At 40.5% G+C, this 26,793-nt stretch overlaps 2 protein-coding genes and 1 long non-coding RNA gene across 4 annotated transcripts; all 3 read left to right on the top strand.

The window, feature by feature from the left end:
- Positions 1–518: 518 nt before the first annotated feature.
- Positions 519–22,859, top strand: LOC135550161 (pre-B-cell leukemia transcription factor-interacting protein 1-like). Of its 2 annotated transcripts, none has more exons than XM_064980710.1 (10): positions 519–643; positions 3,165–3,277; positions 13,126–13,207; positions 13,359–13,432; positions 13,617–14,229; positions 14,962–15,171; positions 16,132–16,169; positions 16,483–16,575; positions 17,903–18,083; positions 19,229–22,859. In XM_064980710.1, exons 2-10 carry the CDS (start codon positions 3,203–3,205, stop codon positions 20,323–20,325), a joined length of 2,463 nt encoding a protein of 820 aa, XP_064836782.1. In that variant the 5' UTR covers positions 519–643; positions 3,165–3,202; the 3' UTR covers positions 20,326–22,859. The 2 variants fall into 2 exon arrangements, with proteins under 2 accessions (XP_064836782.1, XP_064836780.1); XM_064980708.1 differs by having other exon boundaries at positions 13,359–13,441.
- LOC135550162 (uncharacterized) lies at positions 3,293–9,988 on the top strand. Its single transcript, XR_010457080.1, has 3 exons — positions 3,293–6,207; positions 6,396–6,446; positions 6,652–9,988. It is a non-coding gene; the product is annotated as an uncharacterized LOC135550162 (long non-coding RNA).
- Positions 22,860–25,213: 2,354 nt separating the features above from the next.
- LOC135550160 (protein S100-A11-like) lies at positions 25,214–26,549 on the top strand. The gene is made up of 3 exons (XM_064980707.1): positions 25,214–25,322; positions 25,529–25,684; positions 26,237–26,549. Exons 2-3 carry the CDS (start codon positions 25,556–25,558, stop codon positions 26,363–26,365), a joined length of 258 nt encoding a protein of 85 aa, XP_064836779.1. The 5' UTR covers positions 25,214–25,322; positions 25,529–25,555; the 3' UTR covers positions 26,366–26,549.
- The last annotated feature ends 244 nt before the right edge of the window (positions 26,550–26,793 follow it).

Genomic DNA, 26,793 nt, shown 5'->3' with positions numbered 1-26,793 from the left:
ACAGTTTTCGTGACAAAACTATCGGTAGAGTTAAAAATGTGATGGAAACACATTGAACTTTAGATTTTTTTCGGTATATGAATTTAAGGAGGTCAAATGTAGTTTTGGGGTGATATTTCATTGTTACAATAGATGACAATAGGCCCCAGGTGTCCGACAGAGACAAAACTGTAGTTATTTTAGAATTTGACGAAAGTCGGGGTTGCAACAATGAAACAGGTGGGCAATCTCATGCAACAGGGTGGTATAGCCAGGCTGGAAGTCCCAACAAAATATAGCTAACTGCAATCACGTTAATGTAAGGCTGGTTGGAGTTGCCTCCCCTCCCGTATATAATGTGCACATGTAAGCATCTTATCATCCGTGAAGGAAGGGTCTGTATCCATTACCTACCACTTTCACCTGCGCGCGTCAATCAAGCCGTTTTCCTGACACAACACTTCACCCTGGTTGGCTGTTCTGTTTGAGGGAGGTGACGCAAACGGCCATATTGACATCCCATTGGAAAAGACAGTGTGAGGCATTGGAGTGACGCAGTTTGGAATTCCCACATTTTCCGATGTTCACAACAGGAAAGCTGTCTGTAATAGAATACCAGGATATATTCGATCTAAAACGGTGAACTTGAATTGAAGTCCGCAGGGTAAGAACATGTCTAATATTAACTTTGGAAAATGTATTTTGTGTGGTTAACGCTATTGGAAGCGGTGGAGAGAGAGAGAAAGAGGTTAACTGTGGGAGGGATTGCATTCTGCCTTTGTTTACCATGGTAAACTGATCAAAATATGTTGCATGTGTCTACAAACATTTATTTCCTTTGAGTTTGGTGTCATGACTTCTACTCTTATTTCACCGCTCGCTGGAGCAAACGGGGACAATTCACACAGCTGAAATGTAAGCCTCTGGCTAAAAAGAGAACACGTCGTCCTGGTTTTTGTCGAAGACTAATCCAAAGCTCAGGTTTTGTTTAGCTACCAAGCTAACAACTAGCCTCCATCCTAAATTCCAACTGGATCTGACTTTTTGCTCATATCTGAACGGCACAGATACGATAGATGCAATTTAGGCTAGAACGTGAGGCCCTAATCAAGCAAGAATGAGATTAGTTTATTAGAAGCCCCATTAGCTCCTGCACATGCAGCGGCTACTCTACCTGGGGTCTGCATAAAAACTACAAATATTTATGTTAACCTTTTAAACTAGGCAAGTCGGTTAACACATTCCTATTTACAATGACAGCCTAGGAACAGTGGATTAACCGCTTGTTCATGGGCAGAATAACATATTTTTTACCTTGTCAGCTCAGGGATTCGATCTAGCAACCTTTCGGTTACTGGCCCAACATGTATGTAAAATTAAGAGACCACTGCAAAACTCAGTTTTTTACAAATTTCTAGGTATGTGTTTGGGTAACATGAGCATTTTGGCTTTATTCTATAAACTACTGACAACATTTCTCCCCAATTTTCTCCTGCCCCCCCCCCCCTTTTTTTTTTTTTCTTTTTTTTTGTCATTTAAAGCATTTATTTGCAGAAAATGACAACTGGTCAAAATAACAAAAGATGTCGTTTTGCCAGACCTCGAATAACGTTAAAAAAAAATGTTTTCAATGGGGTTCAGGTCTGGAGATTGGGCTGTCCATGACAGGGTCTTGAACCAAATTTCACAGTGGGTGTGAGACACTGGCTTGTAGGCCTCTCCAGGTCTCGCACCCACTGTGAAATTTGGTGGAGGATCAGAGATGATCTGGGGGTGCTTCAGCAAGGCTGGAATCTTTGACGGATGCATGATTCAAGCCATTTACAAGGTTGTCCTGGAAGAACCTGCTTCCTTTCGGCTCTGGCAATGTCCCCCAACTCTGAGGATTGGTTTTTCAAGGAGGACATGCTCCATGCCACACAGCCAGGTCAAACAAAGTGTAGATGATCACCAGATCAAGACCCTGTCATGGCCAGCCCAAACTCCAGACCTGAAATCATTGAAAACCTCTGGAATGTGATCAAGAGGAAGATGGATGGTCACAAGCCATCAAACAAAGCTGAGCTGCTTGAACTTTTTCGCCAGCAATGGCATAAAGTCGCCCAACATCAATGTGAAAGACTGGTGGAGAGCATGCCAAGACGCATGAAAGTGTGATTTGAAAATCAGGGTTATTCCACCAAATATTGATTTCTGAACTCTTCCTAAATTAAAACATTTATCGTTTAAAAATGAATATGAACTTATTTTCTTTGCATTATTTGAGGTCTGACAACACTACATCTTTATTTTGACCAATTGTCATTTTCTGCAAAAAAATGTCAGTAGTTTGTAGAATAAAACAAATGTTAATTTTACCCAAGCGCATACCTATATATGGTAAAAGAGTAACGTGTGTGTGTGTGTGTGTGTGTGTGTGTGTGTGTGTGTGTAAAAATACTGTTTACACACTTCATATGTACATTTAAATACAATGCAGTTTAAATTGGATCATTAGAAATAGGAGGCGCTGTGATACGATATGTTTTTAAAGCTAAACTTGCTTTTTGCCTGAGTAACCTCGTGCTAGACCATTCGGATGACATGGCTCTACACATAACTAAGCAATGCATTAAATCTGTTTTTGGCGTGGGTACTGTAAAGAAACCCGTAGTGGCGTGTATATGCAAATAAGTATATGCAAATAGATTATACAAAAAAAGATCCGTCTGTTTTTAAAATGGCCACTCCCTCTATCGCGATTCGCTAACTGTTTGCCAATGTTATCAATGTCTCAGGCTACATTTTTGCTATTTCTTACTTTTTGTAGGGCCTATAGGCTTTTGTGTAGGTTACAGATTACAATTATAGGCTATGCAGTCTTTCTCAATGGTTTTCGTAATGTTAAATTCTTCACTGTAGCCCAACAATTGACAATTTGATCTAATTCAATTTCTGATGTTGGTTTGAAAAATAATCACTTTTCCAATACCGTGGTATTATACTGTTGTGATATTTCTTGGTTCTTTAGGCCTATATGAATATTTTGTTCAATTGCATAATGGGAACACAGTGCAAGTAGGCCACAGTTCTAGTGGCCTATATGTAGATACTGCAGACATTTTTAAAACCACATAATGAGTTATTATTGGGTGATTCATAATGACATTTGTTACATGATTCAGTGAATCTCTTGTCCTCTGCAGAATAAGTTGTAGTTGCTGTGCTGAGCATCAAGGTGGCAATGTCTGACAGCAGCAGCACAGGCAGCAGCCGCAGTGGATCCTCAACCAACAGTTGGACCATGCTGTCCCCAGAGGTAAGATATACACCAGGGTTTCCCAACTGGTGGCCCGTGGGCCAAATTGTTTTATTTGCCCCCCCAAAATACAAATATAAATACGTTTTTGTTTCATAGTAGGACATAAGACTGCAATAACACCAGGAAATCAGCGCCAAGTGATTTTCATTTAAGAAATCTGTTCCCAAGTATTCCCATGCATAAGTGATTGTATACAAATAAGCAAGGTTTGAAATTGTTTTATGCAAACATTATACTGTATCTGTTTGGCCCTCTTGCAGTCAATTTGCAGTCTACAAATTATTTGTAATTGTGTTCCGGTCCCCCGACCATCCACTCAAGAATAAATCGGCCCGCGGCTGAATCTAGTTGATCCCTGATATACACCCCCTACCAACCTATGGTGTGCCAGCCAGACCTGGGTTTCAAATACTTAAATCTATTAAATACTTTGCCTGTTTGAGCTTGCCTTATTTAATAAATCAATAGTAAAGTCCCCAAACTGCAAACCCCACCCGACATTCCATGCCAGGTCTAGCTAAAATCTCTAGCCCTATGACCACTTAAACCTGCCCAAAAGGCCTGAAAACTAGAACATTTCTTTACACAGAGAGAGGTGTTGCAGCATTTATCCAATAAACCCTTTTTCCATAGCATTATCGAGCCAATTAGGAAAGAATATCAATGGAACTTGTAAGGACTTCAGAAGCCAATTTTGGTGTATAATTTGAAATAAATCCCTTTTCTACATGTGCATAACTACAGTGCATTTGGAAAGTATTTAGACCCCCTTCACTTTCACATTTTGTTACTTTACAGCCTTATTCTAAAATTGACTTAAATCTGGGTTGTCTCCTCAATCTACATACATTACCCCATTATGACAAAGTAAAAACAGGTTTAGAAATGTTTACAAATATATTAAAAATAACACTGAAATATCCCAAGTATTCAGACCCTTTACTCGGTACTTTGTTGAAGCACCTTCAGCAGCAATTACAGCCCCGAGTCTACTTGGGTATGACACTACAAGCCTGGCACACCTGTATTTGGGGGAGTTTCTCCCATTCTTCTCTGCAGATCCTATCAAGCTCTGTCAGGTTGGATGGGAAGGGTTGCTGCACAGCTATTTTCAGGTCTCTCCAAAGAACTTCGATCAGGCTCAGGTTGGGCCACTCCAGGACGTGTGTCCCTAAGACTCTCCTACGTTGTCTTGGCTGTGTGCTTAGGGTAGTTGTCCTGTTTGGAAGGTGAACCTTTGCCCCCAGCCTGTCCTGAGCAGGTTTTCATCAAGGATCTCTCTGTACTTTGTTCTGTTCATCTTTCCCTCGATACTGACTGGTCTCCCTGTTGCTGAAAAAAATCCCCACAGCATGATACTGCCACCATGCTTCACCGTAGGGATGGTGCCAAGTTTCTTCCAGATATGATGCTTGGCATTCAGGCCAAAAGGTTACATCTTGGTTTCATCAGACCAGAGAATCTCTTGTTTCTCAGGGGCTGAGTCTTTAGGTGCCTTTTGGCAAACTCCAAGCGGGCTGCCGTGTGGCTTTTTACTGAGGAGTGGCTTCCGTCTGGCCACTCTACCATAAAGGCCTGATTGGTAGAGTGCTACAGAGATGTTTGTCCTTCTGGAAGGTTCTCCACAGAGGAGCTCTGGAGCGCTTTGAGTGACCATTGGGTTTTGTCACCTCCCTAATGAAAATAACGTTAACGCTATATTGTCGCCCATACTGAAAATCTTAGCTAGGCAAGCAAATATTAACGTAACTAAGTTTGTAGACAAATTATCGACTTGTCAGTCATTATCTTCGCCGTCAGTGGCGCCCGTTCTATGTAATTTCTATTGTCAACAGAAAGGACGCCAAAGACGGCGAAGCTAAATAATCGACTGTCAGTCATTGGGGCACATTTACACCTTAACACTGAGGATAATAATCATTGTAACAGCATGACCTTGAGTGTGATGTTGCTTTTATACAACAGTTCTACAAGCGCCATTTATTAGTTGACAGTAATAAGCACCAAAAGATTTTATTTGGCTCCGCCAACAAGTTCCACAACTGGACTGGAGCCAAGCACCAAACATTTTCCTGCACACTAGCTTGCTACTTTCTGTAGGTCTACACGTTACCGTTTAATTTAACTCAAATGTTATTTGTGGGAATATGTTCATCTTTGCGGTGCGAAGTTTGTTACAATCTAAGTTAACGATCGTTAATGTAATTAACGGTTATTAGAACACCTGTAAAGCGGAGTGATACATGAATAGTTAAAAGTCTGTGCTGTTATACTCTACTCCAATCAAATAACTTGGTCGTATTATAAATACTTGTGAACATTCAGTTATTTACGCTCTTTTCATCGAAAGCAGTGGGACCGTTTTACTTGCTTTTAGTAACGTTCAAGATGCTTTGGTGGTGCGTTATCTGCTGCGTTTTTATTACTTTTTCATTGAAGCTGAGCCTTATCAATATATTGCACAGTCGCAGCCCTGCTTTCCAGTTGCTCTGTGGTATTGACGGATGCACTGAGGAATATAGAGTGTACAATTCCTTCTATCATGTAAAGAGAAGACACCTTCAACACCTACTTGAAGGCACCGGACCAGGTCAACAGCCATCGGCGGAAGTCCACTACCACCAGAACAAGTAGGTAGCTAGTTAGGATTATTTTTCTCCTGGATTTAAAAAAATATATATTTTATGAACTATTTGATAATTTCAGCTATAATTGCTAATGCTGGATTAATGTGAAAAGAATCTGATAAATGGGTGCAAAATACTTAAAGCTCTTGGTGAAACTAAATACAATTTCAAATAATAATCTCTTTGATATGTGGTACACAGGACAACATTCATCCCGATCAGCTTCTAGCTAACTCCAAACACCGGACTTGGATGAAGGGCAAAGGGGCATTGACCAACATGGAGCTGTCAGTGCAACAAGTAAGTTACTCGGTTGGTGGCAATCTACTGAAATTGACCATATTAAGTACTTGGCTATACTAATAGCATTCATAGTCTTCACAATCACTTCTGTCACAAACATTATACCTGTCATGAACTAGTAATGTCCAGCCTGCACATGTCAGGATTGAACATTCAATGTCAACTCTATTTTTTGGATCTGACAGCACATGCCACTGCTTTTGTGATAAATGCCAGAGCCAAGCATTGTCTCACAGGTAAGATGTTTTTTTTCTGAACAGAGCACAGCATTTGGTTAGTTGCATTATGCAGAACATTTTGTAGTGGTTCAGTGATGGTTAAGTTTATTCTTAGTGCTAGGTTGTCCACCTTACAATTGTTGATCCCTTATGTTACTGTCATAAGCAAAATCTGTATACATGGTGTTCTAACCTCCATGATTGATCTTTCTCTCTCACTCAGAAAGGCGTGAATGACATTGTTGCTGGGGTACAGCAGTATCAATCATCACTATTGGACAACCTCAGGAAGCAGGTGGAGGGAGTGCTAAAGTAGAGGTCGACCGATTTAATTCGGGCCGATTTCAAGTTTTCATAACAATCGGAAATCGGTATTTGAGCGCCGATTTGAAACATTTTTTCTATATATATATCTTATTTAATTAGGCAAGTCAGTTAACACATTCTTATTTTCAATGACTGCCTAGGAATGGTGGGTTAACTGCCTCGTTCAGGGGCAGAAAGACAGATTTTCACCTTGTCAGCTCGGGGGATCCAATCTTGCAACCTTACAGTTAACTAGTCCAACGCAATAACGACCTGCCTCTCGTTGCACTCCACAAGGAGACTGCCTGTTACGCGAATGCAGTAAGCCAAGGTAAGTTGCTAGCTAGCATTAAACTTATCTTATAAAAATAAATCATAATCACTAGTTAACTACACATGGTTGATATTACTAGATATTATCTAGCGTGTCCTGCGCTGCATATAATCTGACTGAGCATACAAGTATCTGACTGAGCGGTGCTAGGCAGAAGCAGGCGTGTAAACATTCATTCAAACAGCCCTTTCGTGCGTTTTGCCAGCAGCACTTCGTTATGCGTCAAGCATTGCACTGTTTATGACTTCAAGCCTATCAACTCCCGAGATGAGGCTGGTGTAACCGAAGTGAAATGGCTGGCTAGTTAGCGCGCGCTAATAGCGTTTCAAACTTCACTCGCTCTAAGCCTTCTAGTAGTTATTCCCCTTGCTCTGCATCGGTAACGCTGAGCCCAGGGAGCGAGGAGAAGGACGGAAGCTATACTGTTACACTGGCAATACTAAAGTGCCTATAAGAACATCTAATAGTCAAAGGTTAATGAAATACAAATGGTATAGAGGGAAATAGTCCTATAATAACTACAACCTAAAGTCTTACCTGGGAATATTGGAGACTCGTGTTAAAAGGAACCACCAGCTTTCATATGTTCTCATGTTCTGAGCAAGGAACTGAAACGTTAGCCTTCTTACATTGCACTTTTACTTTCTTCAACACTTTGTTTTTGTATTATTTAAACCAAATTGAACACGTTTAATTATTTACTTGAGGCTAAATTGATTTTGATGTCTAATTTTGTAAAACATAATACCACGACAGACTTCAAACCTGGCCAGAAAAAATGTTGAAGGGCTTTGTTTAAAGTCTTTGTGATCCCCAAATGTCCAGACCACGCCTGGTCATGGGCGAGTGACAGCACCTGCTGTCGGAACAACCACTTGACACACTTCACTCCAGTCACTGTTATGAGCTTCCCATTTACACATCAAAACTCCTGCTTCCATGAAGTAGGCGGTCTCCCTAGTTTTAGCTTCCTCAGTGGAAATTACTGAAGCAAAACACTTGAAGACTTGAAGACCCTTCTGACATTCAATCACCTTCTTGGGGGTGACAGACGATGTCATGTAATTGGTGCACGATTTCACTTTCCCTTGCCATAGTTTTTACGGGGGTAAAAACCATCAGCATTGCAGAAGGAATACTCAGTGCAGTGTCTTCTACCTCAACATTCTCAAAAATGGAACTAGACAAATCCACCACATCTCCCAGCTTGTGAGATTGTGCCCTTGTTAACACACAAGCAGGAAAAACAGGGAAATGCTTGAACCAATTTATCGTCTACTACCTAACACAGGAGTGACGTTACCACCAGCGATATCGTTCTCTAGTAGCAATGTGGGAACGCAACACCCTGCTACACTTAGCTCCCTGTGGAGTGAAAGTAGTATGGGATTGCAGGTGCGGGTAAGGATGGCAAAGAACTTTACTGTTACCAGGGAATGTATTTCCTTCACACGGTAATTTGGGAAAGGGGGCTGGATGGAACCAAAGCAAAGAAAGTAAATGTTAGTCCTCTACCTTACCTGCCTAGCCACTACTTACCTAACCTTAACGCCACCTGGCGCGCTAACCAAAATACAGGGGGTGGTCTGCCCAGGTCTTACGTAGTGTGCATAGACAGAGTACACACTACGGGTATATGTATGCCCGCAGGCTTCTTGCCTAAGCACACCCAAGGTGCCTTCCCCTTCCCCCCTGGGAACAAATGAAATAATTAACTTTAAAGTGAACAATTTCAATAATCACAAACAGTCCTTTTGGCATACGCATACCTCAGTAGGACTGGCTATAAAATCCTTTACAGAACAACAACGAAACACAGGACATACAAAGAAGCACTCTCCTTCCTAACAAAGGAACACAGGCTTTTATCCAGCTGCAGAAGGAGTTTGTAATTTCCAACAGCTGGATCCCCTAACGAAAGGGTGGGATTAGACCTCCACTCTGCAATGGGGCCAACCAATCAGCTGCTTGGGGGAATCCAGGAAGCCATTTCCTGAAATACATACTGGGGAACATAACATATGCACACATACACAACTGATAATTGAGCTAATAGAGATTGTACAGATAGTATTTGCAACTGTTCTTTCCATTGCGACTGTGTCTAGGTTGAAGTTACTCATTGAAAGTCATTTGAAGCATTGGAAGGAGCTTTTTTCAGACTGCAATGTTACACCTAAACAGCATTATATGATACATTTGCCACCACAGATAGTCATTGGGTCCAATGGTAAGACGTGTATGCGGTTCGAGTTTAAACATTGTTTCTTTAAACAATGCACCTCCAAGCTCAATTGAAAAAATATTTTCAAGTCTTTGATCAATCAGAACCAAATATATGAAGCTGCCAAAGTGTTGACAGTTCAATGCAACCATTTTTTTTTTCAAATGAAAGGGAGGTGGGACCTGTATCAAAGGTTGAAGAGCTTTGGTTGAAGATCTATTCATGTGGAACATTGAGTGACTTCCTAGATTTCAATGAAGTAAACCATGCTGTATCTGTCATGGCTTGTAATAAATACATAACTCAGAAGTCCATGATCTTTGCTAAAGTTCTGAATTCCACAATTTGGACTGGTCAAAAACATATTTCTTGTTGATTCTGGGCTTTATTGTTTGGATTATCAACCATATCAAATGATATGCTTTGATAGAAACATGGCTTGTCAAGTTGAGGTCCAACACCTTGCACAGGCCACTGAGTTAGCGGATGCTGAAAAGCTGGTTGAGTTTACCTCCTATTACACAATTAGCAACGAGCCAAACTTTATGTACAAGTCAAATACCATCTTGGGGATGTAATAGAATTGTACAACAGTTCAAATGACTCTGTGTTCCCCAGATATGAAAAGTGTACTGTCTTTGTTCTGTACTGTATTTTGCCTACATGATTGCTGTGCTGTGTGTAAGATTGACAATAAAACAGTGAATTCTACTTGGTTATTATTTGTTCTTAATATGTGAAGAGATGAAAAGGATAAGATGCTTGAAATAAGAAATTCTGACTTTGACAAAGCAGTTTTGTATTTGTCAGTGTTGATCAAACAGCTTTATAATTCTGGAAATTATAGTTTCGAGCATTTTAAGTTACTCAGAACCAGTAATACAATCTCAGTAACAAGTTATATCTTATTAAAATAATTAAGGACAAAAAAGCTTGAAACAAGTGAATTGCTCTAACATAACTGCCTGGTAAGAAGACATCTTGTCAGACCAAAAATCAAGCATATATTGTCTTGATTTAAGATATTTGATCTTACTTAGGTTTACATTTTTGAGGTGTATACAAACTGTTATAAATGGCTTGTTTGCCGACCCGAGAGACCCCGATAGGCCAATATGTAAGCTGAATGATTTAGCAGCTTGCTTAGTTCAAATTGACAGATTCATTTATTCAACATGAATAGCAAGGCGGTTTTGAGGTAAGTGTGTGTCGCACAGTAACCTGCTCGTATAGGCTACTGAGGATGGTGTAATTTTAATCAAATATAAATAATATGGCGAGGAACTGAATTTGCTTGTCAACAACAGCCAGTGTTTTATCATTAAAAAAAACTGTAACCTAATTTGACTGTTAATCTAATTGTTTTCTAACAACTGATCGGCAAATGCGATAGAGCTTTGATGACTTCCAATTTAATTAACTAAACATGGCCATCAATAATTGCATAATAACGAAGGGCTACAACAACAATACACTGAAGTTATAGACTATTTAAATCGGTTTGCCATGTCCAAGTAGGCTACACATGAGGCACGCATTGATTTGAGATGGCTCAGGTAATGGCTTCATTTTTACATTTATTGGATCAAATGATAGGCTCAAGTAGCCAACAATGGCATATAAATTAATAGGCTACAGATGCAAATGTACAGTGGGGCAAAAAAGTATTTAGTCAGCCACCAATTGTGCAAGTTCTCCCACTTAAAAAGATGAGAGGCCTGTAATTTATCATAGGGACACTTCAACTATGACTGACAAAATGAGAAAGAAAATCACATTGTAGGATTTTTAATGAATTTATTTGCAAATTATGGTGGAAAATAAGTATTTGGTCAATAACAAAAGTTTATCTCAATACTTTGTTATATACCCTTTGTTGGCAATGACAGAGGTCAAACGTTTTCTGTAAGTCTTCACAAGGTTTTCACACACTGTTGCTGGTATTTTGGCCCATTCCTCCATGCAGATCTCCTCTATAGCAGTGATGTTTTGGGGCTGTTGCTGGGCAACACGGACTTTCAACTCCCTCCAAAGATTTTCTATGGGGTTGAGATCTGGAGACTGGCTAGGCCACTCCAAGACCTTGAAATGCTTCTTACGAAGCCACTCCTTCGTTGCCCGGGCGATGTGTTTGGGATCATTGTCATGCTGAAAGACCCAGCCACGTTTCATCTTCAATGCCCTTGCTGATGGAAGGAGGTTTTCATTCAAAATCTCACGATACATGGCCCCATTCATTCTTTCCTTTACACGGATCAGTCGTCCTGGTCCCTTTGCAGAAAAACAGCCCCAAAGCATGATGTTTCTACCCCCATGCTTCACAGTAGGTATGGTGTGCATTTGTGTAAGAGTATTGACAGCTAGCGTAGCATTTAGCGTAGCATTTAGCGGGCAACATTTTCACAAAAACCAGAAAAGCAATTCAAATAAAATCATCTACCTTTGAAGAACTTCAGATGTTTTCAATGAGGAGACTCTCAGTTAGATAGCAAATGTTCAGTTTTTCCTGAAAGATTCTTTGTGTAGGAGAAATCGCTCCGTTTTGTACATCACGTTTGGCTACCAAAAAACCCCGGAAATTCAGTCACCAAAACGCCAAACTTTTTTCCAAATTAACTCCATAATATCGACTGAAACATGGCAAACATTGTTTAGAATCAATCCTCAAGGTGTTTTTCACATATCTCTTCATTGATATATCGTTTGTGGAAGTCTGCTTTCTTCTCTCAATCACATGGAAAAATACTTGCAGCTGAAGTTTACGCACCAATTTCGACGCAGGACACCGGGTGGACACCTGGTAAATGTGGTCTCTTATGGTCAATCTTCCAATGATATGCCTACAAATACTTCACAATGCTGCAGACACCTTGGGGAAACGGCAGAAATTGTAGGCTCTCTCCTTGCGCATTCACAGCCATATAAGGAGACATTGGAAAACAGCGCTTCAAAAATGTTGCTCATTTCCTGTTTGAAGTTTCATCTTGGTTTCGCCTGTAGCATCAGTTCTGTGGCACTCACAGATAATATCTTTGCAGTTTTGGAAACGTCAGAGTGTTTTCTTTCCAAAGCTGTCAATTATATGCATAGTCGAGCATCTTTTTGTGACAAAATATCTTGTTTAAAACAGGAATGTTTTTTATCCAAAAATGAAATACTGCCCCTAGAGTTCCAAGAGGTTAATGTTTTATGGAAAAGGGTTTGGTAAAAAAGAGGTCTCCATAAGGACAATCTAAATGTCCTACAACTGGTAAAAAGTTGTCACAATTGCACGCGTTCTGCTCTGTCTTCACACACTCGACTAGTGCACTCAGCTGCCTGCTGCAGCGCTCTCAACACACTCTGACACCCCTCCAGCCCTCCCCATCAGGCCCACACAGACACCGCAACAGCCTGCCTCACTGCCTGATGGTCAACAGCATCAGGTCACAGTGAAATAAAAACATTTTTAAAGAGAAATGTCATAGCGGCTGCAGTGCAACTTAGAAGTAGCCCAAAAACCCGCAACCAATACAATTTCACCCACAGCATTGTTTTTCAAAGTAGCCCAATTTGTGGAAAACCGTGGCCATGGCAACTCTGCTCCAGGCATACCCGAGCAAATGCTCAGTATTTGAAATTGAGGTCTGGTGCTGACACCTTGCCAAATGTTATGATGAAAGAATAGGCTGATCACCCCAACACAGCATTTGATTATAGATTGGTATTCAATGCTGTGAGTTTTAAATTACATTTCCACTTTACCCACATTCTGTGGCAGTGTGAATGAATGAATGGTAAGGTGAGGTGAATAGACAAAGATTGAGTTGACCGTGAGAACCCTATGCCCTTAGGAAGCTGCTGAGTGCGTGGGTCCAGTGAATGATGGGACTGAGAGTCTTTGTGATGTCCCTAGTCTGTCAGAGGAAGTCACAGGTACCTGATCTCAATCTTTCGATGATACGGTTTCCCTATGCTTTCTGTGTGGTGTATTCTGTTGTTGTCCAAATGTATAGATGTTGCATAAGGAACTTGTGTGGATGTTGTTCATGTTATGTTATTAATGTTTTGTTGGATGCTGTTCCAGGGGCCACTGTGGAGTCTAAGCCAAGTGACCCGGAGACTCCAGTACAAACAGTTCTGTCAGAGGAGGGCCAACAGGTCTGTACTGTGAGTCCCTGATGAACACAATGCTTTCTGAGGGTATCGTTCTCAAAGCATAATCTTTTATAATACAATGTTCAAAATGGTGTCTTATGTTATGTGGCATATGATGTCTATGTTTATAACTCATTATTACCAATTACTATAAAGGTTTGTGCTTTTATTCTCCTCTGATTCCCAGGTTTGCCAGGAAACAACTCCTGATATCTGTGAGGGCCCTGTCCCCTCCATCCCTACCCTGTTAAGCCCATCCCCGTCTAGCCATGCGCCCCTTGACCCTGACTTGGCGAGTCAACCTGAACCCCCCATTATCCATGATATGGTAACCAGCTCCCCCACTGACAATGAGCAACTTGCTGCCATGCCCTTTGTCACTCATGTCGACATGGTTGTGCCACTGGATGTTCCCTTCACAGAACCACCCCCCTCAGAGGTTGAGCCTGAGTTAAGCCCTGTCCCTGAGAGCTCCACCCTTGATGCTCACACTGTTCCAGGCCCTGTATCTGAGAGTCTTGCCCTAGAAACTAGTGCCGAATCTGACATAAGCGTTCACACAGACTCTCTCACCCCAACGGACTCCCAATCTGACACTGTCACTGATATTGGCCCCCTCCCAGAGAGCTCTGAGGAGCCTCTAAGCCCTGCCCCAGAACCCCATGCTGTTCCAGAAAGCCCAGACCCTGATGGTCCTCCTCCAGAGACCATTGGTTCAGAGGAGGCAGCAGAAGATCCAGCAGTGGAAAAGGAGGAGACTGAATTGCCTGAAAAAGTGACTGATATACCAAAGGAAGACGGTATGGATTTGTACACTAGGTTGGAAATCAGTAAACATTTTCTGAGATATGGCATACAATTAACCCTAGAACAACATGGTTTCTCATCCTACAAGTACCTGATAAAGAATGTTGTCTGGCGTCTCCTTTAGTCTACGCATCAGATTCACCTACTGGGTTGTAATCAAACTAAATAAATACCATTGTACAAAATAATCATTTGATTGACTGTAGTTGTCTTAAGAATATTTAGTTTATATTGAATATTTGTATATTTTTAAGTACATAACATGCACCTACAAATGTGTTCTTTATTATTCTACAAAGGTCTACTGCAACACATTTTATTTGTACATTTGATGAGTAATAGAATACAATCCCGTTAAAATTTTGCCATGAACACCAATGGTTGATAAATAATGCAAAACAGAAATGTGAAAGAAAATCAACATCAGAATCAGATGAAGACCTCACATTGTCATCGCCATAGTCGATTTCAGGATCAGTATCCGGTCCTCCATCCGACTCCGGCTCATCCAAATTCAAAAAACGCATGGGTGTTAACACACCCCGACTCATTGAACAGTTACAAAAACAACATTTGCGCTAGAATTACACACAAGATATATCTACATTCAGAGCATTCTACCATCTAACACGTTTGTATAAAATGTTCAATAGTTTTAGTGCATGATTTTATTTAATTTAGATTATCATCGTTCTTTCTGTTATTCTTGTCTGTTCTTCTGCTAGAATCTCCCAGTAGCTTTGACTTTGGAAGAGCTGACACGAGTTCTGAGGAAGGAGTTGCTCTGAGGAGGAGATATGTGGCACCAGAAATGACATCGGAAGATGAAGAGGTGGAGTTCAAAATGGCAGAGAGGAAAGAGAAGGGCTTCTCTATGAACACATGCATTGTGTGTGCCCTTGTCCTGCTCTGTCTAGGGTCCCTCTTCCTCTCTGGTGAGTTCAACCTAAACCAGATTTTGAGTGTAATCTTTTTCCATTTCTTTTCTTATGGAATGGACATTTTTTAATACATACACACACAGACTGAACAATGCGTCAATTTCATTCTTATGATAAAATGTATGACTTAATGCATTCGGAAGTATTCAGACCCCTTGACTTTTTCCACACTTTGTTACAGCCTTATTCTAAAACTGATTCAAGATTTTTTTCTTATCAGTCTACACATCAATACCCTATAATGACAAAGTGAAAACAGGTTTTTAGAAATGTTTGCAAATGTTTTAAATATAAAAAACAGATACCTTATTTACACAAGTATTCAAACCCTTTGCTATGAGACTTGTAATCCAGCTCAGGTGCATCCTGTTTCCATTGATCATCCTTGAGATGTTTCTACAACTTGATTGGTGTCCATCTGTGGTCAATTCACCTGTCTATGTAAGGACCCACAGTTGACAGTGCAAGTCAGAGCAAAAACCAAGCCATGAGGTCGAAGGAATTGTCTGTAGAGCTCCGAGACGACAGGATTGTGTCAAGTCATATATCTGGGGAAGGGTACCAAAAGCTTTCTTCAGCATTGAAGGTCCCCAAGAACACAGTGGCCCACATCATTCTTAAATGGACGAAGTTTGAAACCACCAAGTCTCTTTCTAGAGCTGGCCGCCCGGCCAAACTGAGCAATTGAGGGAGATCGGCCTTGGTCAGGGATGTGACCAAGAACCCGAAGGTCACTCTGAAAGCGCTCCAGAGTTCCTCTATGGAGATGGAAGAACCTTTCAAATAGTCAGAGATTGTGCCATTGACCAAATAACTTCCCAACAATGTTATGCCCTGGTAGAGTAGTTAAAAATGGGCTTTGCCTTTTGGATGATCAAATATATGCAGGTGTGTTGATATATGTTACATAAGTTTGGAAAATGTGGTTTGATGTACTGTTTTCTTTTTTGACAGATGACTCGGATGAGCTGAGTGGGAAAGAACAAAACCAGGTCTGTTGCTCTATCCTACCTTCTCGGTCATCGTCACTTTCAACGATGTTGTATTGGGATGGAAGTTAAAGGAACTGGACAAACTTAAGAGATAAGAATGTGTAATGGAATGATATAAAAAGGGGCATGCCCCGGGATGCTGCCTAGACATCAACAATGTCTACACTGTATTTCTGATCAATTTGTTATTTTAATGGACAAAAAAATAGCTTTTCATTTAAAAACAAGGACATTTCTAAGTGACCCTAAACTTTTGAATGGTAGTGTATATAATGCTGTGTTGATTGTCTGTGATTTGTATTCTGCTGGACAGGACTGGCTAAACGATCCTCAGGAGATGAAGGAGCATTTGGATAAACTGGCACAAGAAAATCTGAAAATCTCCCAGTTAGAAACACAACTCCAGGTCAGCCCATGAACCATATAATTTTTTTCGAAATGGCTGTGGAACCCGACTTTTTCAGGATCTCCAGTCCGCTGGACTAGAAGATCCGGATCTTCTGACGCTTCTGTGCATGTGTATATTCTCTACTTTTACGGGCAGAGAACAGGCTACTCGGGCGAATGGTGCGTGTTTTAATAAAGTTGGATCAAAGCTGAATCAATGTCTGCAAGATCACGTTCTGATGACAGTATTCCACATAACAGAATAAATCATTACTATTATATTTGTTTCTGTTTTGTAGAATACTGTGATCATTATGTGATCTTGCAGACATTGATTCAGTATTTAACGAGCACCATTCACCTGAGCAGCCTGTTCTCTGCCCGTAGAGAATATACACATGCGCAAAACATGATCCACACATCAAATCAAATTTTATTGGTCACATACACATGGTTAGCAGATGTTAATGCGAATGTAGAGAAATGCTTGTCACACGCAGAAGCTTAGGGAAGCTCCGGATCTTTGGACTAAAAGATCCTACCTTACTAAGAATAAAGCAACGTTTTCCCCTCTCTGTTACAGGCCCATAAAGAGAAACTTGACAAATTACAATTCAATCTATTTCAATCCCACTTCGTAATGCAACATTTTTCAAAAGTATAAGCTCTGTATCTAGTAATCATCTGCAGACGTCATTGCAACAGGGAGTTCTGTTTTGTCCTGCAGCGCAGAGGACCTGAGGTGTAACACAACTGTAAATGTGTTAATATTTTGAAAACTGAGATGAGACCAGTTGAGAGCTGACACATGACCATTCAAGATCAGGAATGCAATACAGACCGCAATGCCTTCAGTCTTTTTATATTGGGAATCAACTCTTTAGTCAAGTGCCTCGGCGCCTGTCGGGCCTATACAAAGACTTTGAGGCTCTATGGCTAAGATGTGTTCTACCAACAGGTTTTTTCTCTGATCTGGATGACTAGGTCAGGAGAAAAGTAAGAAATGGCAGTGTTAGCTTTTATGATTGCTAATTCTCACTTGCCAAAGGGAAAATCCTGTCTCACCCTTGAATACTGTGACCATTATGTGATCTTGCAGACATTGATTCAGTTTTGATCTAACTTTATGAAACGAGCACCATTCGCCTGAGTAGCCTGTTCTCTGCGCATAAAGTAGAGAATATACACATGCGCCGGAGCTTCGTAAAGCTCAGGATCTTTGGACTAAAACATCCTGAAAAAGTCTGATCCACAGTCTAATTATTTTACATTTAAATCTTTTTAGAGTCTTTATTATTATGTCCTACCTTCCAAGAAATAAAGCAACATTTTCCCATCTGTTACAGGCCCATAAAGAGGAACTTGACTCCGTCCTAAATGCAGGATCCGCAAAGGGTAATGAAAACGGAAAAGGAGATCTGGAGCAAGAAAATGATATGAAAGAAGAGCTGTCATCCCTGCCTGGCCTGAAGGAGGAGCTGGAGTCGCTGAGGGCCAGAGTGACCGAACTGTCCCAAATCACAGAAGGTACAGTGAACACATTGTTATTCATTAGTCTTTCTTCCATTGATAATATCCATCATTTGTTTGATAATCTATAAATATGTCAGTATTTTGGTTAATTCGAGTAAGGCAGTTCATTCAGGAAGTAAATGGACATTCCAGTGACTTCTAAATAAACTGAAAACTAGAAGCAATTTATTTCAAAAGTTTAAAATGTTTTATGTTAAAAACGTTTTATTCAAATCAATTCCTAAATTGACTGCCTTCAATTTGAATTTATCCCAACCCTGATCAAAGTGAACTTTATGGTTCAGTGGAGGTTTAATTACTGTTGTGAATCTCTTCAATAACATGCATGTAACATAATTCTCTGATATAGTAGCTGAATGCTGTAACTGTAACTAATTCACTTTTGTACATTGCGCTGTTCTGTACATTTGACCTTTATTTTAGCGCCCCCCAAAAACGTAATACTTCCAGGTCAACTGTAATATGAATACCATTGTAAAGCACAATTTATCCCCTTTCCGGGTGGGGAAGCAAAAGCTACTGCGTCATAGTGAAAGGGGGAGCTTTGTCGTGTGGGGAACCGGCTTTTTTCACAAGATTTGTCCAACTTATCACCTCTAAAATGTAAATAAAACACTATATAAAGAGTTTATATAATGTCTCATTACATACATAGGGCGGCGCTAAATGTATCTTCACAATTAAACTGGGTGTCATGGTTTTTGAGTCATGAAGGTTCGCAGTGGTTACGTGAAAAATTAACAATTGATTGAATTAACTATTGATGAATTCAGAAGTAAATAACTTTACACTCACCATTTGATCATTTCTTGTTTTTAATCTGCGAGAGAAGCGCTACACCTGGTGGAGAGAGGCTGTATGACACAGAATGAGTTGCATTATGCTGCTGTACGTTACGTCGTGACACATCACACTTTAACGTACAGCATCAGAGGGGTCAGTTAGTATTGGTCCATTACCATGTCAATCAATGCTGAATCCAAACTTAGTTCACACCCTGGATTTTGATGCCAACATTTGCTACAGTCCCATTAGTTTTCATTGCAGTCTTTTTTGAATGCCGCGATTGCCCTCATATGTATGGAACGGAGTTAGCTACCGGTAACTCACTGATTTCTGTTCTGATATGTCTACCTCAGCCAATAAGGAAACACCCCCACCTCCCTCAAGCTCAACTCCACCCCCTACTGGTCAACCTGGGATTAGCAACCAGAGTAGCACCACAGCAGGGCCCGAAAAAAAGAGGGTTCCGAGAGAGGGGGCCAGGGTGAAGGAAGAGCTTCAGAGGCAGAAGGTGCTGTTGGAGGAAAGCAGGAAGAGACTGGAGGGGATGAAGAAGGATGGTGGGTATAAGAAGGATGGTGGGTACCAGAAGACGGTGAGGGAGAGCCTGGCTGAGATCCAGAAGAGGCTCAGTGAGCAGGTGGAGAAGATGGGGAACAGGATTGAGGGCAAGAAGAAGCCAAGGGAGAGCGGGAACAAGAGGGACGGGAGGAAAGCCAAGGACAACAGCAAAGACCACTGGAAAAAGGAGAAGAAGGAGTGGAAGGGAGAGAAAGACTGGAAACACTGCAAAGACAAGAATGCGTGCGGATGGAAAGAGAAAGACAAGAGGAAGGACAGGGACTGGAAGGCAAACAAACAAAACTCTCATAAAGAGGCCTGGAGGAAATCCCAGGATGAGTGGGAGAGAAAGAAGAATGAGCGCAGGATGGACAGGGATAAAAGAAAGCAGGAGAGGCCCTGGCAGTCCAGGAAAGACTACAAGAAAGAGTCCAATCACCATCATCAACAAGACTCCAACCATCAGCAGCAACATCACCAGACCCACCAGTATGACCACACCAGCTTCTGGAAGCACCAGGAGGAGAAACTTGGACGCAACGTTCGCCCCCTGGCAGGCTGTAGCGGTGTTGAGGACTGTGCTAGCCAGGAAGGGCTCTTTCCTGTGGAACTGTCTGAATTCGAGGAGTTATTAGACGGCTACCTGAGCAAGCTGGAGAGGGCTACGCCGGACAGCAAAGCCGAGATTCAGAAGTTGGTCGGCATGTTTTTTCAAGACGGTGTGTTCGTCCATGACAAAGTTCTCTTCAGTGACTTCGCTGAAGATGTGGCGGACATTTTAGAGGACATGGCAGACATCTTGGAGGTTGATGGGCAGGATGATGAAGCCCTGGAGGAGGCGATGGAGGAGTTTGAGCGAGAAGCTTTGTGGAAGTTTGCAGCCACTGCATAGATAGAAATAAACCAGACAAATGGAACACCAAGATACAGCAATGGTATTACATGGTGGTTAACAGCAGGTGTTGTTGCCTTTGAAGGGATTCCTGCATGAGAAGGAGTGATCTTGCATCTCGTAAACATGTCCCTAGCTCTGCATCTAATTAGCTGAAGTCATTCTTGTCTGTTGGGAATCAGTTGTTACCTACCTGTGTCATGACTTCAATGTCAAGGCCTACATATTGACAGTTGTGTGGAGTTGATTTACCTATAGTGTTTGGCACTTATAAAATTGAATGTCACAATTCAAGATCAAAACATAATCAGATTCACAGCAATGTGAACTCTTTGCTCCCACAACTGAATCCTGATCAGTCTCTTCGCCGTTGTTATGGTTAGGATCAGATCTAGTTGAACCGGTTTTGTCGGCTCTGTTAGCTTCTGTTGTATCAGCTCTGCAAATATACAGTGCTGTGTAGGCGCTTGGCCCTTAGTGCTCGGTTTCTGGTTTTCACTAATTGTCTTACCCTTTTGAGTATAACTGTCAGTGAAAGCAGAACATTCTGGAACAATTTAAAGTTTTCATGTCACATGCACAAGTACAGTGAAATGCCTTTCTTGCAAACTCAAAACCCCACAATGCAATAATCAATAACAATGTATTATTAGAAAAAAACAATAATAGGAAATATGAAGTACACAATTAAGCAAGCATACTATATACAGGAAATATTTTAAAGTCAGATCCAATACCATATTTTACATGTGCAGGTATACTGGAGGAATGGAGGTATAGTGGTAAGGGGACTCGACATCAGGATATAAGAAACAGATTAGCATCAGCTTGTGTGGGTGTGCGGGTGTGTAGAGTCAGTAGAAATTTATTTGTGAGTGAGCAAATCATGGAGTGAGTGTTTGCGTGTGTGTGTAGAGCCCTGTGAATGTGCAAATATTGAAATAAAAGGTCAATATAGATACAAGGTAAACTCAGATACTACGTGTAGCTATTTATCAGTCGTATTGCTTGGGGATAGAAGCTGTTCAATGAGCCCACTGATGTCAGACTTAATGCACCGGTACTATCTGAACAGACAGGACGGTGGCCCAGCGCTACTGCCTCAATCTTTTTGACACAAGCAGTAGTTCTTACTTCTTATTAACGCTGAGACCATGATTGTGCTGTCCTAATGTAGCATGAATCGATTCTAATATATTTCAGTGTACTATGTGGTGCTGAGTTAGCCATGCATGGACTTATACAGTAGATGGAGTGCAAAACCATATTGGCAATTTGACATATCTGAACTATTTGACACGTTTTGATCATTTGGATTTTCAATGAGCACTGTTATCGGTTGCATTTTCCTCTTTAAAGTTATTTTGGTTACTGTGATGTAACCTGGAAAATACCCAATAACACGATTGTTGGATGTGTCTATATAAGAAAGTGGTGTTTAACTGGTGTTATATCAAGCAATGCCATTTACATAGAGTTTATGCCAGATTTCAAAGCCAAATTAAGTACATGGTTAGGATATTAGTACATATTACAAGTCATGGGTTGGTACTTTACAAGAGAGTTGAATCTGTACACATTTCAGGAGGACTGTTTCCCTTGTTTTCATGTTCATCTGTTGTAACAATCACTATCAATTACATTAGGTGTGAAGTGTTTTGTTATCCTGATATTTAATTCTGGTTTTCATAGCTTATTTGTGTTTTAAAGAAACATAAAACTCGTCCCTAATTTTGCTTGTCCTGGCCTCAACACATTTATGGTTTTAACATAAAACCAACTCTAGCTGTTCAAATGTCATGTGTCTGTCCCAGACAGTATATATTGTGAAAGAAATTGCTTGAAAGTCTCTACCATTTTCTTTAGTGAAGATTTTGTTTCTGCCAGCAATTTGCCTTTTATAAATCAGTTTTCACACTTGGTTTCAGTGTTTGACAGGCAACTAAATTGATTTGATTCTGTAAGCTTAAGAATTCATGCTATTTTTAAACTTGATTGGCTATGGTCTGGTTATTTTATGGTATTTTATGAAGAGAGACAATGTAGGTTACTCCATTTGGGAATTTAATTAAATATAGTATGTCATCTTTGTTTTTGGTTGAATTTAAAACCTGTAAATGTTAATTAATTGTTAAAGCTTTTTGACCAAAGAAGTCTAGCTAATGTGGATAAAGGCTTAAAAAAGCAACTTGAGAGATTATAAACAAACTGCATAAGCTGAGGAAATTAAGTTTAACTCCCCAAATGCACACAATAAAATGTTAAGAGTATATTTAAAAAAAAACAAAAAAAATGTTTTTTTTGGTATTCATTCAAGTGGAAGATATATATTGTTTTATCAACATTTTATTTTACAATGCCCATATAATTTAGGAGTCAGGACATATGCCAGTTTAGCATTTAATTGATACATGTAAAGAAGTCCTGAATCCTGTGACAATTTTGAGTTAAACTGAATGAGTCGTCTCCGCAGCCATTTCTCCTTTATAGTGGGTTTGTGTTGGACTTTCAATTTTAAAAAATCTAAATCTTGAGTGATAATATATGTGGTCATTTTTGTACGAATTATATATTTTCCTCTGTCTAAAGCCTTGTTCACACTGGTAGTTTGAAGTGACTCAAATTAATTTGGGGGGAGTATTAAAATCTGTTAATTTTCTTGCAGTCTGAACAGCCAAAAAGCACATGGAATCTGATATTTCAAGCCACATTTCAAAACCACCTTTGTAGGTGATTTGAATTCAGATATAAATCTCATTCCTGGCCAAGCGACTTGTCTAAACGGTCAAATCTGATTTATTTGCCGTCAAGTGGTTTTTGGACTCATTTGTAATTTCTTGTTGCTTGCTAGCTACTCTGTTGGGTTTGACAAGAACATGGAGGTTGTAGCTAACTAGCTTGTTAATTGTTTACAAACTAAATGAGTGAATGTGCCAGAAAGCTAAACAGCTACCTAGCTATAGCTGACTGCTGTGACTTGCCAAAAATGACTCCCTTTGAAAGTTTGTGTTCTTACACTATGATTTTGAACATTCAAAGCAACTGGGAAACGTATAAGGTCGGCAGTGTTGTCACCTTAGCTTGCTACATAACTTCTGAGGAATAGGAAGCACGAGCACCACCAATCAACATGCACCACTGCACATACACCTGTCGTTATGGCTACGCTATGACAACAAGCGTAGCCATGTCAGCAAATGACTGCTGTCTGAACACATCTGATTTGGTCACTTGTAACTTGCTGTTTGAACAATCAGCATTAAGGCCTGTAGTGTGAACCAGGCTTAAGTGTGTGTCACTTAGGCTACTGGCAGAGGGGGAAGTGGGGAATTCATATTTTGTTGAGTCCATATTACTAGACAAAAGTATTTATGACACAGATTAATCCCTTGTAAGTAATAGTAAAACCTTGTAAGAACCTCTAAGAAGCATGCACACAAAGACATGTCCACACGCAGCACACATCAGCACTGTGACTGCTTCTGAAATGGCACCCTACAATTCCTTTTATAGTCCACTACTTTTGACCTTTTGGCTATATGGGTAGTCAGCAGTGTAAAGCACTTATGTAAAAATATTTTGAAGGACTACTTAAGTAGATTTGTTTTTTTTTTGTTTTTTGGGGGGGGGGGTGGTTCTTTACTATCTATATTATTGATAACTTTTACTTCACTACATTCATGTTCCCTTACCCAAAAGTACTCATTACATTTTGAATTCTTAAGCCGGCCAGGAATACATCCCTGGTCATGCCTCTGATCTGGGGATTCACTAAACGCACATGCTTAGTTTGTAAATTAAGGCTGAGCGTTAGATTGACGTCTGGTTTGCTTAATATAAGGAATCTTAAATTATTTAGACTTTTACTTTTGATACTTATGTATATTTTAGTAATTACATTTACTTTTGATATTTAAGTATATTTAAAACAAAATACTTTTACTTTTACTCAGGTAGTATTTTACTGGGTGTCTTTTACTTGCGTCATTTTCTATTAAGGTATCTTTTTATTTTTACTCAAGTATGACAATTTGGTACTTTTTCCACCATTGTGGGTAGTAGTGGTCTATACAGGGAATAGGGTGCCGTTGGGGAGGTAACCTATGCGTGACTGAAGCAGTGAGTCTGTACCAGTCCTGATTAGATTAACTGATTAGTAAAGCTGTCAGTAATGATGGATGGTTCCTGTCCAACACTTTGAAGCTGTCATACCTAACATTCTACATCTCACCAAACAACTGGTCAAGCAGAAGCTTTATTACTGGGCCTCCCCACTAGGCCTAGATACATAGTGAACAGGCCTCCCATTTTAAAACCTGAGGAAACACCACCGCACAACTTTTCTCAGAGATGCATACACACACACACCTTCTCTCTCTCTCGTGTCCTCGCTCTCTCTCTCTGCGATATGCATACATTCGTGTGCAGACTTACACTCCTGGATCACTATCATTTGATGATACAGCATTTTCTTCAAACCATTTTGTCATCAATGTAGGGTTTGAGAGATGTTATGTATGAATGCATCTATGCTGATTCAGTTTTGAGTCAGGTTCCTGATTAAAATGAGCTGACAGAGATGTTATCCTAAGTCCACAACACTGCAAGGAAACCAACTGAAATAAATTGTCCTGTCAGCAATATTGCAGGAGTTATTTGCTGACATTTGATCAATTGTTTATAACAGATACTACAAATACTACAGAATAGTATTGAATTGGACTGTAGTAAACTCCCATCGTATCAATTTATTTGTTTATGTCCAGCGGTATGTCAAATTTGTATGTGCATTTGGGTCTGGGGGTGATTGTGTGCCTTCCAGAAGGTGTGATGGAAAATTAGAAAGCTAGATAAGAATATCCTTATGGAAACTTGTTGGTTTTCCGCTGACGTCTGCATCATCAAGGGGGGATGGAGACAATAAAAGAGGGGAAGAAAGATTGGAAAGACAAGACAAGGTTCTCCATACCTGCTGCAACCAGACCATACCTCATCAGGTGAGACAACATATGACTGGTTTTCCTTTAATGCTGTTCTGTCTGTCTTCTCTCTGAATCTGATTTCACATGATTTTCTGGTTTTTCATCATTTAGTTGCTGGCTTTATTTTAAAGTCTGCTTCAACAATGTATAAAAACTTTATAATAACATTTATTGACAATTCATAAGCAGACTGGTTTCTTTCTCTTGTCATGTATTTGCAGTCAACTCCTTCATACAGACTCACTACAATGGAATCTGCCATCAATGTACTTGTCTCCCAGTTCAAGACCTTTGCTGGAAAGGATGGATCCTCAAACACCTTGAGCAAAGGGGAGTTCAGCAGCCTGGTGGCCTTTCAACTACCTACTTTTGTCAAGGTAAATCTGAGTCCCAAATGGCACCCTATTTTATATGTAGTGCACTTCTTTAGACCGGAACCTTATGGGCCCTGGCCAAAAGTAGTGCACTTACACAGGGAATAGGGTACCATTTGGGACATAGCCTTAGTCCTCTTCAGCACCCACTTCATACTTGGCATCAATTTCGCAATAAATTATCTAGAGCCGTGAGTGAGTGGCTGAGTGACGTGATATCAAGCATCATATACGTTAGTGATAGCAAGCCAAATCCTTTTCTGTACCACTTCTATTGCTCTCGGGAAAAAGGGTGCCATTTGTGATGTAAGTCACTGGTATTTGCTCTGTCATGCTCACCAGGTGTTATGGCATAAACCTCCTTCCATTTTATTCTGCAAAACAACACTTTGCAACCAAAGTTTGTGGAACTCAGACTCCGTGCCATTTGTTCTATAGTACTGTACTATTATTTACTATTAGATTGCAGAGTAGCCTTAACCATGCAGCTCATTGTTAACCCAGTCTGGGCCTGAATGGATCACTGTCCCCTTTCTCCTCTCTGATTGCCTGCAGAACGCCAGCGATCCAGCCGTGATCGAGCAGCTCATGGGCTCGTTGGATGAAAACAACGATGGGGAGCTGACATTTTTGGAGTTTTGGCAGCTGATTGGAAAACTTGCCAACAAGCAAGGGGGCTTTTAGCCAATAAAAAGACTTCATGGGAATCTGTTGGACTAGCATTGTGCATTAGGCTACAGTCCAATGAAATTATCCCGAATGTAGCTGTGTGGTAAACTTTTGATCTGAATTGACATACACAATTCTTTAGTTGATCATTTTCTAAAGCAGGTGACTTTGAATAAAAGGATTCATTGTCTTAACTCGCCTTCTGTCTCCTATGGTTCACTGGCCTCAGTATATGACATATATTACTTAGGTGGAAGCCTAGAGGGGGGAAAATGGGCCTGTGTTAGAAATGCCGGGCTCAATCTCTGGTCCCAGTCTGTCTCTGTCCACCCCCTTCTTGTGTATTCTCTCATTTAGTGTGGCTGTATTACAACCTTGATTTAATAGCATAATTGGATCATAACCCTACACTGCTCCCACAACTACACCAGGTACAGCAAAAC

This window comes from Oncorhynchus masou, chromosome 12, assembly GCF_036934945.1.
Source record: "Oncorhynchus masou masou isolate Uvic2021 chromosome 12, UVic_Omas_1.1, whole genome shotgun sequence".
Taxonomy (NCBI): Eukaryota; Metazoa; Chordata; class Actinopteri; order Salmoniformes; family Salmonidae; genus Oncorhynchus; species Oncorhynchus masou.
The sequence above is the reverse complement of the archived record's forward strand: the minus strand, read 5'-3'. Positions and strand labels throughout refer to the sequence as shown.

What these genes read in the sequence shown, in the direction of transcription:
- LOC135550161 (XM_064980708.1), top strand. Translation starts at nt 3,203, where the DNA reads ATGTCTGACAGCAGCAGCACAGGCAGCAGCCGCAGTGGATCCTCAACC. An exon ending in AGGGCCAACAGGTCTGTACT is followed by an intron (nt 13,442 to 13,616) that starts GTGAGTCCCTGA and finishes TCTGATTCCCAG; the next exon opens with GTTTGCCAGGAAACAACTCC. An exon ending in GTGGGAAAGAACAAAACCAG is followed by an intron (nt 16,170 to 16,482) that starts GTCTGTTGCTCT and finishes TCTGCTGGACAG; the next exon opens with GACTGGCTAAACGATCCTCA.
- LOC135550160 (XM_064980707.1), top strand. Translation starts at nt 25,556, where the DNA reads ATGGAATCTGCCATCAATGTACTTGTCTCCCAGTTCAAGACCTTTGCT. An exon ending in AACTACCTACTTTTGTCAAG is followed by an intron (nt 25,685 to 26,236) that starts GTAAATCTGAGT and finishes GATTGCCTGCAG; the next exon opens with AACGCCAGCGATCCAGCCGT.